The sequence below is a fragment of the Castanea sativa genome, chromosome 3 (genome assembly GCF_040712315.1).
Source record: "Castanea sativa cultivar Marrone di Chiusa Pesio chromosome 3, ASM4071231v1".
Lineage (NCBI taxonomy): Eukaryota > Viridiplantae > Streptophyta > Magnoliopsida > Fagales > Fagaceae > Castanea > Castanea sativa.
Genome location: NC_134015.1, coordinates 19,334,005 through 19,351,469, shown reverse-complemented (window position 1 = coordinate 19,351,469; position 17,465 = coordinate 19,334,005). Strand labels below are relative to the sequence as shown.

Here is a 17,465-nt window from a genome sequence, read left to right as displayed (position 1 = left end):
CTTGTATTTGTATATTGATTGATTGATTTTTTTTAGCATGCTCTGTAATTGTTGCTAAGTGGTATAACTTGAGTAGTTGAGTGGGAAGTTGTCTCTTGATCTCTTTTGCAGTTCTAATATACAAATATATAATGTCTACATAGATGACGAAATGAATAATGATAATTAGGACAGTGGTTATAAGAACTCTAGAATGTGAATAATTAAATGTTTACTTCACTTTAATATTCATCTTGCTTTTGGATTTCATATTTAAGTTAGCTAGTTTTCATTTGATAACTTATTTTGGATTTTAAACTTAAAATTTGGAAAATATTTTCATATGTGTTGATAAATATTTTGGTATTTGGTTACTAATTAAACATTTATTAAATTTTTTCGATACATTGAGTTTAAACTTAAATAAATTTGGTTCGTTAATATAGACACAGCGATGTATGACACGCAAATTGTATCATATGATGCAAATCTTTGTTTTTTTATGGATAAATTCACAATTTACATGATTATTCAACATACAAAGTTATTATCAATGTATTTTTTTACTTTAAATCTAAAAATATGTGGAATCTTACTATCCATAATCCGATCCTATAATTTATGATTCTATTTACCTCTCACGATTTTGTATAGGATTCCGATTTTGACAACTTTGTCTATGGTGTATTTGGAAGTTGTATGTATGCTGTATTTGGAAATTGAACTTATACTTTTATTGTTTGAACAATAAAAACAAATGGCACTACCTCCTTTTTTAAGGCTAGGTAGAGGGTGAGGTATTGGGTTCGACTCTTCAAGATCAAGACGCACCAAGTGTGCATGTATAATTATCAAAAGAAAATTCAATAACGATAAAACAAAAAGTTGTATGTTGATTACTTATTATTGGGGAGAAAAAACATGTCTAACTCTACAATCCTACGTTCATGATGGATTGATCCAAGTTCATACTAAAGAAGATGTAGGGCTCCTTCACCGATCGTTTAGTTCATATTTACAGAGGAAACTGAAATGAAGAAAGAGGATAAAAGAAAAAGAACGGAAAATTGTACTATTTGGTTATGCAAAGAAAGTCGGAAAGTCCAAAGAATTTAAAGGGAACGAACTCAAAGAAGTACGATTTTAAAATCTTTTGTTTCTTGCACTTGATTTTCTCATTGAATCTCACCCATTCTAGCTGGGAGATTTGAGTGGATTTGACATGGAAGAGTTTAAGTCTCTAGGCACCGAATTGTGCTCGTGTGAGAGGAAGGAAGACTCTTCTCATAATAGTGAATAATTTTTCAATAATAAATGTAACAAAATTTGAAGGAAAAAGTTCTCTTCAAACTTTCTTGGCACGTAAAAATTCATTGAAACCCTTTTGCCGTTTGTATTGTGGTGGGATCCCATACAATATGTAAAAGTGATTTGGTAATTTTTTATATGGATGATTTTTTTAAGGTTAAAATGCAAAACTCGCATTCTATGTTTTACAAAAATTCATTTAGTCCTTTAATTTTGTATTCGTTCATCTCAGTTTTTAAAGTTTAATGTTTATTTAATTAAGGCATTTCCATAAACTTTTGTTAAATGTAGCAGTTAATTGTCCAAATTTTTAATTATTTGCTTCAAAAATTTTACATTAAAGAATTTCTTTTATAAAAAAAAAAAAAATGGAAGTTGACTAAAAAGCCTTAATTGAATAAAGTTGAAATTTAGATAACTAAAATGAATGAAAGTAAAGTTAGAGAACTATAATAAATTATGGTAAAACTTAATATGGGTTCTTTTCTGGTAAAACTTAATATGGGATCTTTTTTGCATTTAAAGAAAAAAAAAAATTTATGACGTTAAACCCCGCTAAGGCAAGGCCCAATAGACACATTCGTTAGGAGTAAACTACAGATACACGATCCTTAGAACCATGTATCAAGTAATTCAAGAAAATTCCTAGTGGTGAATAGGCTTAGGATGTCTAGGTCTATAGCTCATCCTAAGCTTCCAGCCATCCTCTAACCATTAGATTGCACTCTAATTGTTTTTCGTGGATTATTTTGTGTTTTTGGTGACCATACCCACCTCTCCATTGCCAATTTCACCTTATGGGTCTTTCATTTCTTTCTTTTTCTTTGTTCTCCTACTTTTTGTTTTAATAGTCTTGAGCTTAATTGCTTTCCCTTAAACAAATCCTTTAATTAATCCTTGAGTTAAAGGTAGAATAGCTTCTTTGCCTCTTCCTTCGTACTTGCCTTGACTTGAGGAAAGCATAATACACATCTACATTAGAATCTAAAAGGACTAGTCGGGTTACAATTAAGACTCTTTATCATTGCTTACATAGCTAAACTCTACTTAGTACACTCAACTTAAAACTTAGAACACGTCCGTAGAAACCACTCTCATATTCAATCCAATACCAAATCAGACAATTTGAGGTATCACAATCTTCCTCACTTATGTCCCTAATGATCTCATTTAAGGCCTAGTTGCACTGCAATGCTCTTAAGCCACACGTGCTCTACTAGCTCTGGCAGTTTGTCGTGACTTGGGAAATACGCTAGCCACATCCATGTTATACCTTTAAAGAACTAGTTAGCTTACAATTAGGGCTACTTGTAATTGCTTATATTAATATTAGCTAACATCTACTGAGTATGTAGGATTAAGAAAATGCTTACACAAGCTACACCCATATCAATCTGATACCAATTTACACAATCCAGGGTATCAAAATATGCACCTTTCCATGGAGTGGGGTCACGTAGGCACGGTTGAGGTATATTTTGGGGGAATTGAGTTCTTAATGGGTTTGTAGGTTTTCAAATTTGGTTTTTCATTGACACCTTATCTTGTACTGATCAATGACTTGTGAGTTCTGCAATTTATGAGTGGCCCACACCATGGAGGGGACTCATTAAATGCAACCTTGTTAATGAGGTACCATAGTTCTATGGTATTTTGCTTAATTATAAGCTAGTTTAATGGAGCACTTGATTAGGGTTACACAAGTTAGAATTTGGCTAAAACCAAAATGTTGCATCATACATAAAATAGTCACATAACACATTTTACTTTTATTTTTTTTCCACAACTTGTTAAAGGGGTCGATTGTGATTAGTATAACATTACTTTTAGCTGAGAACATTATTAATATCACTTTTATTATACATTAATTAAAATTTGAGCTAAATCAACTAAACTCATGTTTTAAAAATTGGATTAAAAAAAGAGTAAAAATCTAGATTTTAACTAAAATAACATCTTTTCCTATAAAAAAAAAACTAAAATAACATCAAAATATTATCAATGTATATAATTAATATTAAAATGATATTATTATTATTATTATTATTAAAAAATTTCCCTCAATATAATTAAGGCAATTTTGTTTTTATTTTTAAAACAAAAGGTTAGAGAACACGCACACACACACTCCCCTGGCCCTTTTAGTTTTAAAACAGGAAAACAACAATAAATAAAACTCCTTTCCTGCAGTCACACACAGAAGGGAGAGAGAGAGAGAGAGCGCTGAGGGTTTTGCTGCAGCTAGCATATTGATTTTGTGGTGGTGGGTTTTTGAGGGTTTGAAACCCAGAAAGCAGAGAAGCAGAAGTAGTAGGAGAAGCAACACAAGAGAAGAGCGAAGATGAGGATAATGATAAAAGGAGGGGTGTGGAAGAACACCGAGGATGAGATCTTGAAAGCGGCGGTCATGAAATATGGCAAGAATCAATGGGCTCGAATCTCCTCTCTTCTCGTCCGCAAGTCTGCCAAACAGTGCAAGGCTCGCTGGTACGAGTGGCTCGACCCCTCCATCAAAAAGGTCTTGCCTTGCCTTTCTCCTTTTTTTTTCTCAATTCAGATAAAGAATGCTATAGCTATAAAAGCTATGGAGTTTAGATTATAATTTGGATAATTTTCCACTATTTGCATTCTGGGTTTTTTTTGTTTCTGGGTTACTCTTATCTTAGTGTGTTAGATTTTGCATTTTTGTTTTGTAGATTGAAAATGGATGACTGTTTGTTTTTGTGGGTTCTGTTCTGATTTCGGGTTACTCTATTCTTCTGCTGTTATTTTCATATATTTCCAATAGAGTGTTAGATTTTGCATTCTTGTTTTGTAGATTGAAATTGGATGACTATTTGTTTTGTGGGTTATTTTTTGTTTTTGGGTTAATTTTTATTTTTATGTAGTTCTAAAAGAGTGTATATAAGTGTGTTAGATTTTGCATTTTTGTTTTGTAGATTGAAGTTGCATGACTGTTTGTTTTTGGGTTACTTTCTCCTCTGCTGTTATTTTGATATATTTCCAATAGAGTGTCTATAGTGTGTTAGATTTTGCATTTTTGTTTTGCAGATTGAAATTGGATGACTATTTGTTTTGTGGGTTCTTTTTTGTTTTTCGGGTTGCTTTCTTCGTCTGCTGTTATTTTTTTATTTATATTTATTTCTAAAAGTGTATATATAGTGTGTTAGATTTTGCATTTTTGTCTTGTATATTGAAGTTGCATCAAGGTCTACTATTTTTTTGATACATTAAGTAATGAACACAGGAAATTTGGACCCTTCCTTTAATGCGTGTGTTTGTATTTCTGCATTTTTTGTGTTGTGTGATTATATATAGAGGGAGGGACTGTGATAGCCAGGTGTCCCATCAAAGTTGATGGGGTTATATCCTTTATAATGTATAGTGGTGAACTTTTGTTATAATTTTTTATCATTTAATAGGTTATGCATTTGTTATAGGGTAGATAATTGAGTGAAAATTATAAATTCAATACTTATTTTTACTAGAAAATAATGGTTATTTTGTTGCTCATATATTGTATACGATATTGTTAACTATACAAATATGAGTAAAGATATAGATCACTTTATTTTATTGGTTCAAAAGACATTTGATAATTGTCTGCTCTTATATGATTTCTAGATTTGTTTAAATGGTTTGGGTCTATAAATGATATGATTATCATGGACAAAATAGGGTGTGACCTTGTCAACTTTGATAGGAACTGATTAATTGATTTTGGTGAGTTTTTGCAGACTGAGTGGACAAGAGAAGAGGATGAGAAACTGCTTCATCTTGCTAAACTTATGCCCACACAATGGAGAACTATTGCACCAATTGTTGGTCGTACTCCATCGCAATGCCTTGAGCGGTATGAGAAACTCCTTGATGCAGCCTGTGCTAAGGACGAGAACTATGAACCAGGGGATGACCCTCGGAAATTGCGTCCTGGAGAGATTGACCCGAACCCCGAGTCCAAGCCAGCACGTCCAGATCCTGTTGATATGGATGAGGATGAGAAAGAAATGCTTTCTGAAGCACGAGCTCGGTTAGCCAACACAAAGGGAAAGAAGGCAAAGAGGAAAGCTAGGGAGAAGCAGCTTGAAGAGGCTAGGAGACTTGCTTCTTTACAGAAGAGGAGAGAGTTGAAGGCAGCTGGGATTGATAATAGGCACCGAAAGAGGAAAAGAAGGGGAATAGACTATAATGCGGAGATTCCATTTGAGAAGAAGGCTCCTGCTGGATTTTTTGATGTCTCCGATGAAAATAGGCCTGTAGATTTGGTCAAATTTCCGGTCACAATTGAAGAACTTGAAGGGAAAAGAAGAAATGATGTGGAAGCACAATTGAGAAAACAGGATATTGCGAAGAACAAAATTGCGCAAAGGCAGGATGCTCCGTCATCTATATTGCAAGCCAACAAGATGAATGATCCAGAAACAGTTAGGAAGAGGTCGAAACTTATGCTTCCTGCTCCACAGATTTCGGATCATGAGTTGGAGGAGATTGCAAAGATGGGATATGCTAGTGATCTTCTTGCAGGGAGTGAGGAAGTTAGTGAAGGAAGTGGTGCAACACGTGCTCTTCTTGCAAATTATGCACAGACACCACAGCCAGGAATGACGCCTTTACGAACTCCCCAAAGAACACCTGCTGGTAAGGGTGATGCTATTATGATGGAAGCAGAAAATCTAGCCAGGTTGAGAGAGTCTCAGACACCATTATTAGGAGGAGAAAATCCAGAGTTGCATCCTTCTGATTTTTCAGGGGTCACTCCTAAGAAACGGGAGTTACAGACACCAAATCCAATGCTGACTCCATCAGCAACTCCTGGAGGTGCTGGACTAACTCCTAGAATTGGCATGACACCATCAAGGGATGGATTTTCTTTTAGTATGACCCCTAAAGGAACTCCACTCAGGGATGAACTTCATATTAATGAAGACATGGATATGCATGAATCTGTGAAACTTGAACAACGAAGGCAAGCTGATTTGAGAAGGAACTTGCGGTCAGGTTTAACCAATCTTCCACAGCCCAAGAATGACTACCAGATAGTTATGCAACCGGTTCCAGAAGATAATGAAGAACAGGAGGAGAAGATTGAAGAAGATATGTCTGATAGGTTAGCTAGAGAAAGAGCTGAGGAAGAGGCACGGCAGCAGGCATTACTTAGGAAAAGATCTAAAGTACTGCAAAGGGAGCTTCCTAGACCTCCTGCAGCTTCTTTGGATCTAATTAGAAATTCTCTGATGAGAGCAGATGGAGACAAGAGTTCCTTTGTTCCTCCCACTTCTATCGAGCAGGCAGATGAAATTATAAGAAAGGAACTTCTAGCCCTGCTAGATCATGATAATGCAAAGTATCCTGTTGACAAAAAAATGAATAAGGAGAAAAAGAAAGGTTCCAAGCGTTCTGCAGATACAACTTATGTCCCAGAAATAGAAGATTTTGAAGAAGATGAGCTTAAAGAGGTATGTGTTTAGCTCTTCTGTATTTTTATATTGTATTTATTGCTTTCATCACTGCTTCTCTAATCATGTCACTTGTTGCTTTTCCTTTTTTATTCAGCTTTAGTTGAAGCACATTGTTTTAGTTACTTGTCCTGTCCTAGTTGACAGAGTTGTTCATTGATGTAAAATTGAAGCTATTGTCTTTCATGTTTGAATTAGTAGAATTGTCTAGAACAGATGCTGCTGTGAGGGAGCTGTAAGGTAACAAATTGGAACATCTTTTGATGCTCTGTAATATCTACTGGTATATGATATTATTATTTCTTTCTCTAGAAAGTTTGAACATTTATTTGATATATTTTGATGTTGATGTAGAGCACAACCAAAATTATTTCATAATTTATTAATTTAATTTAATTTTTATTTAAAATCTCATATTTCATTTTTTTTTTTTTTGAATTTCATATTTTTCTTGATTTCTCTTTTGAATTTAGAATTTAAAATTTAATGTTGTTGGGGATTTATGGAATGTAATTGTGGCTTGATGTACTCTTTGAATCATATTAAAAAGAGTCTCCAGGAATGATCTAGAGCTATGCAATTTGGATAAGAAATATGATTAAATATACTTAACAAAAAAAAAGAATTATGATTAAATATGTTTCTCTATGCTTGGTGGCAATTTCAAGCATCCGTAGGTGTTCAAGCATAGGGTTTTAGGAAAATTCTAGGTGGTGAAGTTTAGGATTTTTCCTGTCCTTTTTTCTTTTCCCTTATTTCTAATTTCTACTCATCATTTGACTCCAACTTGGTATCAAAGCAAACACTGATCTTTTTTTTTTTTTTTGATAAGTAAAACACCGATCTTTTATTTGTGCGCCTTTGAAACCAATAGTCCCAATTAGTTACAACTTGTGCCAACATAGCAACCCATCCTACCACCATTAGGGGAAAAAAAACCGAAAAATCATCAACAACCCACAATCTATAAGGCCCATCACCAAGCCAAACTTGCCTGAACTTCAAACCACCCACATGGCCAATAGTAAGTCCATCCATCATACAAAGTCCCATTACCAGTGCCTCAAGGTCCCAACCTAAAAATTGCCAAATCAACAACCCAAGGCTGACACAATCACCATGGCAACCCAACCCAATGAGGCGTCTTCACCTATCATTGAGGACACATCACAAAAATAGTACCCCTTGTCACCATCGAGAAACAACGCCAAAACCAGGAACCACAATTATAGCCAGAAAACTCATTTGGCACTGTGACATCACAGCTAAACAAAACATCACTATCACTCTAGCTAGTAGCCACCAACCCAATTTGAATCCAACATGTACTCATCCAACCTCTGCCCTTAAACCCAAGAGAGGTTCAATTTGCTTAAGCTAAATCCATACCTAACTACGCAGCCACCACTATTGAACCAAATGGCCATCATCCCCATCTCCCAAATCCTTCAAAACTTAGTCCTTTTAGTCTTCTTTCATCGCTGCTGATCTCTGTAGTTATAGCCCGCTGATATTGTTGCCTACCATCGTGGAACTGGGATTGGGCATTAAACCCATGTTCGAAATCGAGTTGCCAATTGCCCCCGTTGTGTGCCCTTGTGTTACCACTTGCCGTACAACCACCATAGGCCCATTGGATGCCACTTCACTCATCATTAGTGCCAAAACTGAGTCGGTGAGTCGATGACCACTGCTTGACAAATTCCCTTGTGAGGACCATCAGTTCAGAGTCACACACCCATCCTATTGGTTATTGTTTTCGTAGTAGAGAATTAAAAGTAAAAAAGGTTTGAAGGCTCAAAGCAGACTGTGATGGGTCCAGGTTGTTAGCATGTGATCAACCCAGTTGATAACGTGCCAGCACCACTTGTTCACAGCATTGGCTCGCTATTGACAGCATGTGGTCCAATTAGCATTTCTTCTACAGCCTAGACTTAAGACCTTGCCTGGTCCTGTGATCCATATTTGCACAAGCTAGAAATTAGCCTAGCCAAGGTCAGTAGATTGATTCTTTTTTTGATAGATAGGTCAGTAGGCTGGTTCTTATTAGTTGAAGCTCTATTCTAGTGAGCTATAGCTCAACTGGCACTTCCTTTAATAATGCTCCTTTTGTTTGGAAAATCTTGTATAATGATAGTTTTCCACATTTTCCATTGTTTGGTAGCATAAAAAAAAAAGTCAAGGAAAACTATATTTGGTCAACATAAAAAGTATTGCTTATTTTTTAGAGATTGTTTTCCATCAAATTTTTTTGGAAAACAACTATATCACTTAGTAGACTAAATGAGGAAAGTTAAGAGATTGTTTTCCAACTCATTAGAGGTTGCAACCAAACGTAGGAAAATGAGATAATTTTATAGAAAATACCTTTTGGAAAATGACTCATTTTTTAGAAAATATTAACATTTGAAACAAATAGAGCATTAATAATGTGATGGAGGGAGGTTTTGACCCACTGGCTTCTTATGTAACTTACTAATAAAAGATAATTATTAGAAGCACCCATATTTGATGGCTGTCCAAACCCATGGGCCTTCATCAATTGGTTAGGTGAGATGAACCAATTCTTTAATCAAATATGTTTTTAGATACTAAGAAGGTTAGGTTTGCCTAGGTAGAGATCAAGAATACTGGAATAGCATCGAGAACCTCCACCTTAGAAAAAGGCAAACTTACTGACAATAACTGATTGGGAAGAAATGAAACAAAAACTAAAAGGGAAATAAGTTTTGTATTACTATATAGAGAAATACTTGTCCCAATCCTATCAGAGTGATATATATATATATATATATATATTTTTTTTTTTAAATTTTTTTTTTATAAAAGAAACTATTTGAGACTGGAATAGCTCCGTATTTGTTATGTGTCACAAATTGAAAAGGACAAAATGAGGGTTCAAGTCAATGGCTCCTTCCTCCAAAAGGATGAATGATTGCAATGAAACCATGGTTTCACACAAGAAAAGCAGTGCTGTTGGTAATGAAATCTTGAAGATGAAGAAAACTCAAGTACTGCCAGAACTTAATGCTGAAAAAGAAATACAAGTGCCAACATATGAAAACTTACCACATCCTAAACCATAGGTGGTAGTGCCAATACATAACGTTTTTAGTGGGTTCTTAGTGATTTGAAAGAGAAATTTGATACAATGATGCTTCCTGTCAAGCAAGATAAGGCCGTATCATTTATTCCACCCATTAATTTTATTATTCCCAATGTACTTAATATGGTGGAACAAAAAGTTATTTTTTTTTGATAGGTAATAACACACTTTATTGATAATAAAAGTACAATGAATTTATGATAGTAAACTCACTGCACTGAAAAGAATACAAACCAATCAAAAAGAAAGACTAACGGTATTAAGGAATTCAAACAAAGAATGACAATGTGTAAACCTCCAAATACGAGACCACTTAAACAAAGTCCTAAGTAGCAAAGACTTCACACAATCTACAAGTTTCTCAGTTTCCTCAAAAGTTCAGACATTGCGCTTCTTCCAAATTAATCACGTAAGACATGCTGGAACCATATTCCACACATCTGAAGTGTGACTCCCCAACCAATTCCACCATGCAGAGAGAAGAGAAACAACATTGTTCGGCATCACCCACTGAATCCCAAACAAATGAAGGACTGCACTCCACAAGGTATGAGCATACTTACAATGGATCAATAAGTGATCCACAGTTTCCTCTTCACATTGACAAAGACAGCACCAATTAACAAGAGGTAAATTCTTCTTAATGAGGTTGTCTATAGTAAGAATCCCACACCTAGCAGTTGTCCATAAGAAGAAAGCCACTCTTTTAGGTACCTTAACACACCAAATGCTCATCCAAGGAAAAGACACCAACGGGGCTGCTAGCAATGAAAAATAGAAGGAGCGCACATCAAAAACACCACTACGATTCAATTGCCATATCATGGTATCATCACCCCCTCTAGGTAACTTGGATGAGATATGTGCAAAAAAATCATAGAAGATCCTTGTCTCCCAATCTTGAAAAGCACGACGGAAGCGTAAGTTCCAGGTTCTACCACCCCCATCTGGTGCAAACTCAACCAAATCAGAAATCATAGCTGCCTTATCCATAGCAATAGCAAACATGGCCAGGTATAAATCTTTCAAGGCAGTAGGGCTACTCCAAGGGTCATTCCAGAATATAATATGAAAACCCTCACCCGCCACATACAACACATGACCAAAAAAGCACTCAGCCCTCTTCCTAATGTTCTTCCACATACCACATCCATGCGTCCCTCTAACAATATAGTACACCATCCCCCACTGGCCTCCCCATATTTGGAAGCTATAACCTGCCTCCATAAACGTGTGACCTCATTCCCAAATCGCCATAGCCACTTCTCAAGCAAAGCTTGGTTAAACAGCCCAATCTTCCGGATCCCCAAGCCACCTGCCTCCGGCCACACAACTTTCTCTCAAGCAACCAGTGAGAATTTAAAAACATCATTAGATCTCCCCCAAAGGAAATTCCTCTGAATCCTTTCTAATTTGTCCGCCACATGTTGTGGAATAGTGAACAAAGATAAAAAATAAGTAGGGAGACTTGATAAGGTACTCTTCAATAAAGTAAGTTTACCCCCTTTTGACAAATATAACTGCTTCCAGCCTACGAGCTTCTTTTCCATCCGTTCAATGATAGGGTTCCATATTGAGGAATGCTTATAATGTGCCCCCAAAGTCATACCCAAACAAGTCATGGGTAAACAACCTACCTTACAACATAAAATACGAGCTAAGACATCCAAATTCCCAACCTCACCAACTGGCACAATCTCACTCTTACCAACATTTACTTTCAATCCTGTGATAGCTTCAAAGAAAATTAGGACCATACGAATATGTAATAATTGTTCCTCGGATGCATCACAAAAGAGAATAGTATCATCAGCAAATAAAAGGTGAGAGATATGCAAACCTCCACTTGCATTGGGATTTGCTTGGAATCCACTGAGAAAGCCTCCATCTTCTGTCTTTTTCAACAACCTACTCAACACCTCCTTTACCAATAAGAATAGGAGTGGAGATAAAGGATCCCCTTGGTGAAGATCACGAGAGCTGCCAAAGAAGCCAGCTGGAGACCCATTAATAAGCACTGAAAAACAGGCAATAGAAATACACATCTTCATCCATCTCCCCCACTTCTCCCCAAAACCCATCCTCTCCATAAGGTAAAATAAGGCACTCCAACTGACATGATCATAAGCCTTCTCAATATCCAATTTAATAATCACGCCCAGGATACCACTCTTCAATCTACTGTCCAAGCATTCATTTGCGATAAAAACAGAGTCAAGAATCTGTCTTCTCCCAACAGAAGAATTCTGGGAGTTGGAAATAAGTTTATCCAAAACACAACGTAGTCTATGTGCCAAGACTTTTGTAAGTAGCTTGTACAAACTACCTACAAGGCTTATAGGGCGAAAATCTCTAATATTGACTGCACTAAGCTTTTTGGGTATCAAACACAAAAAGGTGGCATTAAGAGATTTTTCAAAGATACATTCTTTGTGGAAGTCTGCAAAAAAAGCCAAGATCTCCTTCTCAAGAACACATCGGCATTTTTGAAAGAAAGCCATAGTAAAGCCATCTGGATTGGGATCCTCGCCTTAGCCTCCCGTAGGGCTGCAATGATCTCCTCCTTCTCAAACTCCCTTTCTAAAGTAAGCTTGTTGGTTTCTAAAGTTATTTTGTTCTTAGTGTAACCAGAAGTGCTTCTAGAGTTGGTGCAAGTGTCAAGCGTAAAATTTCATATTTTTCAAAACCCGAGATCTAGTTTTATCCAATCAGGGGAATATGATAATTTTTTTTTTTGAATTTTTGAGTCTCCAAGATTTCACCTTTGAATTTAGAATTTAATGTTGTTGAGGATTTTATGTAATTGTGGCTTGATGTACTCCTTGAAGCCTATTAAAAAGAGGCTCTGGGAATGGTTTGAAGCAATTCAATTTGATAATAATTTTCTTATTAGAGATGTTTCTCTAAGCTTGGTGGTGATTCGAAGCACCTTAGATGGTGAAGCTTAGGGTTTCGAGGAAATTCTATGTGGTGAAGCTTGGGATTTTTCTTGTCCTCTTCTTTTTTCTATTTATATTTTCCACTCTAGCAGTTTGGCTTTAGATATCTTCTGATTTTTTAGTGAGCACCCTTTGAAAGAGTGGACATGACCCTTTCTAGTGTAGGAAAGGAGGAAAAATAGCTGTGAAAAGCATAAGAATCTAATGTATCCTATTATTTTGATGAAAATCTTGAGTTAGAGGGTTGCTCGTTGCCCGGTTTATAGTTATCCAACTTTCTTCCAGAACAAGAAACAAATACCACAAGAGCATAGGAAGAATTTGTTATATTTGGATGGAAGTAACTCACTGAGTGGTGATTTATATTTTAGATAATATCGGTGTTTTCCTGACCCACAAGAGTGTGGAATGGATGGGGGGGTTTAGCTAGGTGAAGCAACCTTCATGAGGTGGTTGACTATTCCACTAGAGCATGATGAGGTGGTTGAATCAAGTACTCCACAACCACAAAAGCATGCAGATGTGATTGAAATCTACTACTCAAGCAAAGGCTTTCTTTGTAGATGTTATTAATTACTTTTAGACATATGGATTTTATAGTAGAATCCCCATAACAAAGGCTTCCTTTGGAGAAGTGATTAAATAATTTTAGACATATGGATATTCCCCCCGGTTAAAGGAGATTTTTCCTGAGTTGTATGGCATTGCTTGATACAGGGATGCATTAGTGGCAGAGCTAATTTCTTTCTCAGGGAGAGCTATATAATTTTCATTTGGTCGGTTCAGATTCAGGAGTTAGAGTCTGCTGCCTCCTTCATGGATTTACTGTATAATGGAGTGTGGAAAGGGGTAAGGGTGGATAGGCTGTGGTTGAAACTTGCTTCTCGGGAGATTTTTGATGTTAGATCCTACCATAAAGTTTTACAATCCCCTTCCCAATTGTCGTTTCCCTGGAAGACTACGGAGTTCCTAAAGTGGCTTCAAAGATTAATTTCTTTTGTGGATGGTGGCGTTGGGTAGAGTTTTGACTAATGATAATTTGAGGAAGTGTAGGCCTATTGTTATTGACTGGTTATGTGTGAGAGGGCAAGGGGAGACTATTAATCATTTACTCCTGCATTGCCCAATAGCCAGAGAGTTGTGGAGTAGGGTGTTTATACTTTTCAGGGTTATTTGGGTTATGCCCAAGGATGTAGTGGAGCTTTTTGCTAGCTGACCAGGCATGTTTTAGAAAACATAGAAATGGGGTGATATGGAATACAATCCATCACTGTTTGATGTAGGGTATGGAGGTAGAGTAATGCTTGGATTTTTGAAGGAACCGAAAGATCGATTCAAGACTTGAAGATTTCTTTCTTCCAGACTCTGTTTGGGTGGACAAATGCGTCGGGTGTCTTCTTTTTTAAGTCTTTGTCTGATTTGCTTGATAGATGCAGTTTTTACACTTCTAAGTTCTTTCTGTTCTCAAACTTTCTTTAGTACACGTCCTGTGTGCGTTGTCTTTATGTATTTGTTATTTCTATCAATGAAGTTTATCATTTATAAAAAAAAAAAAAGAGGATATTATAGTAGAGGTTAGTCATGTCACTAATTGATTTAGACATGTGAGGTAAATGTTGTAATAGCTAACTGTAGCTTGTGATTTTTTAGCATGTGACTGATTGTATTACACATGTGCTAACTATAGTTTAGGGAGGTTTTATTTGTGATGATGTCAGCATGAGATCATCATAGCAAAATCCTTAAGTGATAAATCACTATGCTTAGCCATTGTAAACTCAGTTTTTCCATTGAATAAAGATTATTCTCTAAGTTTCAGATTGAGGTTGAGATTTGTTTTTCTCTACTCAATTTTTTTTCTCTTTCTTGAATCTTCTCAAATTTCCCTTGCATGACTGGGGTTAGTTATAAGTGGATGATGGATGAATGCCCCCCATATGAACAAAGGACGCCTGAATAAGATTACCCTTAGCTATCAAAAAGAAAAAGATAATCACCAATACATATTCTTTGGCGATATTGGTAAATTATTATATTTATTCTTCATTAAACAACTTGTCATTCCAAAATCAAGACATTTTGAAACAAAGGATAGTGTATTAATATATATGTATGTGTGTTTTCTTTATTAGGTTTAAGTTACATCTTGTGTAATTTTTGGTTAATGTTTTGCCACTTAATATCATTTTACTAGATAAGAATTTCTTTTTACTGTTTAATGTGATTTCTGCTGTAGATGTTTAACTGTTGTGTTTCCTGTTACTAATTTATGTAATTTCTTGGATCTTTCCTCTGGTCCATATCACATCTTATATGATGCAAAGCACATTATATATCACCTATATATACAGTTTAAACTTATGCTTCTGTCTTTGTAGTTTATAGCCCTTATATTTCCTGTTGTTGGAGCATATCTATTGATGATTTAGTCTCAAAGTTTTAATAATTACACTGTTGTTAGCAGGCTGATTCTCTGATAAAGGAAGAGGCACAGTATCTTCGTGTGGCAATGGGGCATGAGGATCAATCCCTAGATGAATTTGTTGAAGCACACAAAACTTGTCTAGGTGATCTCATGTACTTCCCCACCCGTAGTGCTTATGGTCTCTCAAGTGTTGCTGGAAACATGGAAAAACTGGCGGCCTTGCAGAATGAATTTGACAATGTGAAAAGGAAGATGGATGGAGATAAAGCTAAGGCAGAAACCCTTGGGAAGAAGGTTGAAATTCTCACACAAGGTTATGAGGTATGTTTTCCCTCTGAGATACTAGTTGACTCTTAGCTACAGGTGTCATTTAATGCTATATGAGTGCAATTTCTTAATATAATTTCTTTCTGTTACCAGACACCAAAGATGTATTTTCCGATCTTGTATTTAAATGATAGGAGTGAAGATCTTTCTACTCTCATATTTGCTTCAAATACAGAATATGATTAAACTTATAGCTGTGTAACACATCCTTCTTTGAGACAATTTTTGAAGATTTCTCAACATGCATATTTGTTGTGCAAGCCCTCTGTTGGAATATTTTTTTTTTTAATTATCAATTACATCACATTTCTGGGGAGCAGCAATGTCTATTGAACGAGTCAATAGTATTATCTTACAAATATTTTGCCAATTAAAAAAAGGGTGCTCATAATATAATAATATTGTTCTCAAAACACAGTATCTTTGATCAAGATCATGGAAGATTTCCCATTCATGATTTGTGATATTAGCTCATAGATTTATTGCTTTTTAGTGATGATGTTGTTATGAAACTCATAGATTACTAAGTAATTGGACATTATGATTGTTCAGAAACGGGCTAGAATGGGTCTCTGGCCACAAATTGAGGCAACCATAAAGGTGATGGACACTGCTGCAACAGAACTTGAGTGCTTCAAAGCTTTACAAAAGCAAGAGCAATTAGCAGCGTCGTACCGTATAAATGGTATCCGGGAGGAAGTTCAGAAACAAAAAGAGCTGGAGCGAACTTTACAGGGGCGGTATGGAGATCTTGTAGCAGAGCTGGAAAGGGTACAAAGCCTCATGGAAAAATACAGAGTACAAGCACAAAAGGAAGAAGAAATTGCAGCCAAGAATCGTGCTCTAGAGTTGGCTGAGGCTGAAGAAGGTAAGACCGTTGTGCCAAGCACGGAGACTCCTGTGCCTACATCGTCTGATGAACAACTTGGAAGCTGTGTCCCAGTTGGACCATCCCACAATGAAAATGAAGGACAGCAAATGGAAGCTTCACGAAGCCCAAAAACTGATATGGATGTTGATATCGAGAAAGAGCATGAAACACTGTGCATAGACACAACAGTTGTTCAAGATAATGGTCCGGAAGGTTCTGATATTCAGCTCTCAGAGTCTGAAAGAAACCCTGGTGGAGTTCTGGACACGGTTGTGGAGAATGATAAGATGATTACCAACTTGGTTGATGATGCGGCTGGTGATAGTAGCACGAGTACTGAGGTTGCCAAGGAGGCTCAGGATATCGAGGATCCGCTGAATGTTGTGGAAGCTGGAAAACTGGATGGTGTCTTGACCAAGCAAGAAGACCAAGTCTCAGAAGCAAGTGGCAATGATGATTTCGGCAGTGGAGATGCCATGCAAGTTTCTGGTGGCAAATAGGAGGTGGTGATTTTGGCTGGAGATGGCATATATCCAATTTTAAATGTTTGGAAGTTGAGAAGAAATCAAACTCTTTCTGAATGGGATTTAACTGAGAAGCAAACTAAACTACAATTGCAGATAAGAACGGGAAATGAAGTTTGAAATGTAACAGAAGTTGTGATCTGAGAGCAGTATTCAGGGACCTTTAAGAGTCAGACTCTTCTAATTTTGTCATTAAGATCTTAATGTGGTCAAGGATATGATCATAATCTGGTCATGTGTACGGTATAGCTGTTATTAAATGAGGTACTATTATAGCTTTCCTTGCGATAATTTGTTGGTAACAAATATGTATATTCTGGGTGGATTTTATAGATTGCTTAATCTAGTGTATTGCCATTATAGAATACTTAGCTTTTAGGGTGGAGTAATGTGATCCCCTAAAATAATTTATTAGAATTAGAGGAACAGATGAGGTCTATTATGTAAAATCCGAGTCTCTCTCGAAGAGTATTGACTTCTGAGCACAGTGATGTTATGTGCACTTTCTATAATGTTACTCTCATCTTTTA

At 36.2% G+C, this 17,465-nt stretch overlaps 1 protein-coding gene across 1 annotated transcript; it reads left to right on the top strand.

The window, feature by feature from the left end:
- Positions 1-3,407: 3,407 nt before the first annotated feature.
- On the top strand, positions 3,408-17,302 carry LOC142627421 (cell division cycle 5-like protein). Its single transcript, XM_075801282.1, has 4 exons — positions 3,408-3,805; positions 5,025-6,743; positions 15,253-15,534; positions 16,093-17,302. The coding sequence occupies exons 1-4, from the start codon at positions 3,629-3,631 to the stop codon at positions 16,909-16,911; spliced, it is 2,997 nt and encodes a 998-aa protein (XP_075657397.1). The 5' UTR covers positions 3,408-3,628; the 3' UTR covers positions 16,912-17,302.
- The last annotated feature ends 163 nt before the right edge of the window (positions 17,303-17,465 follow it).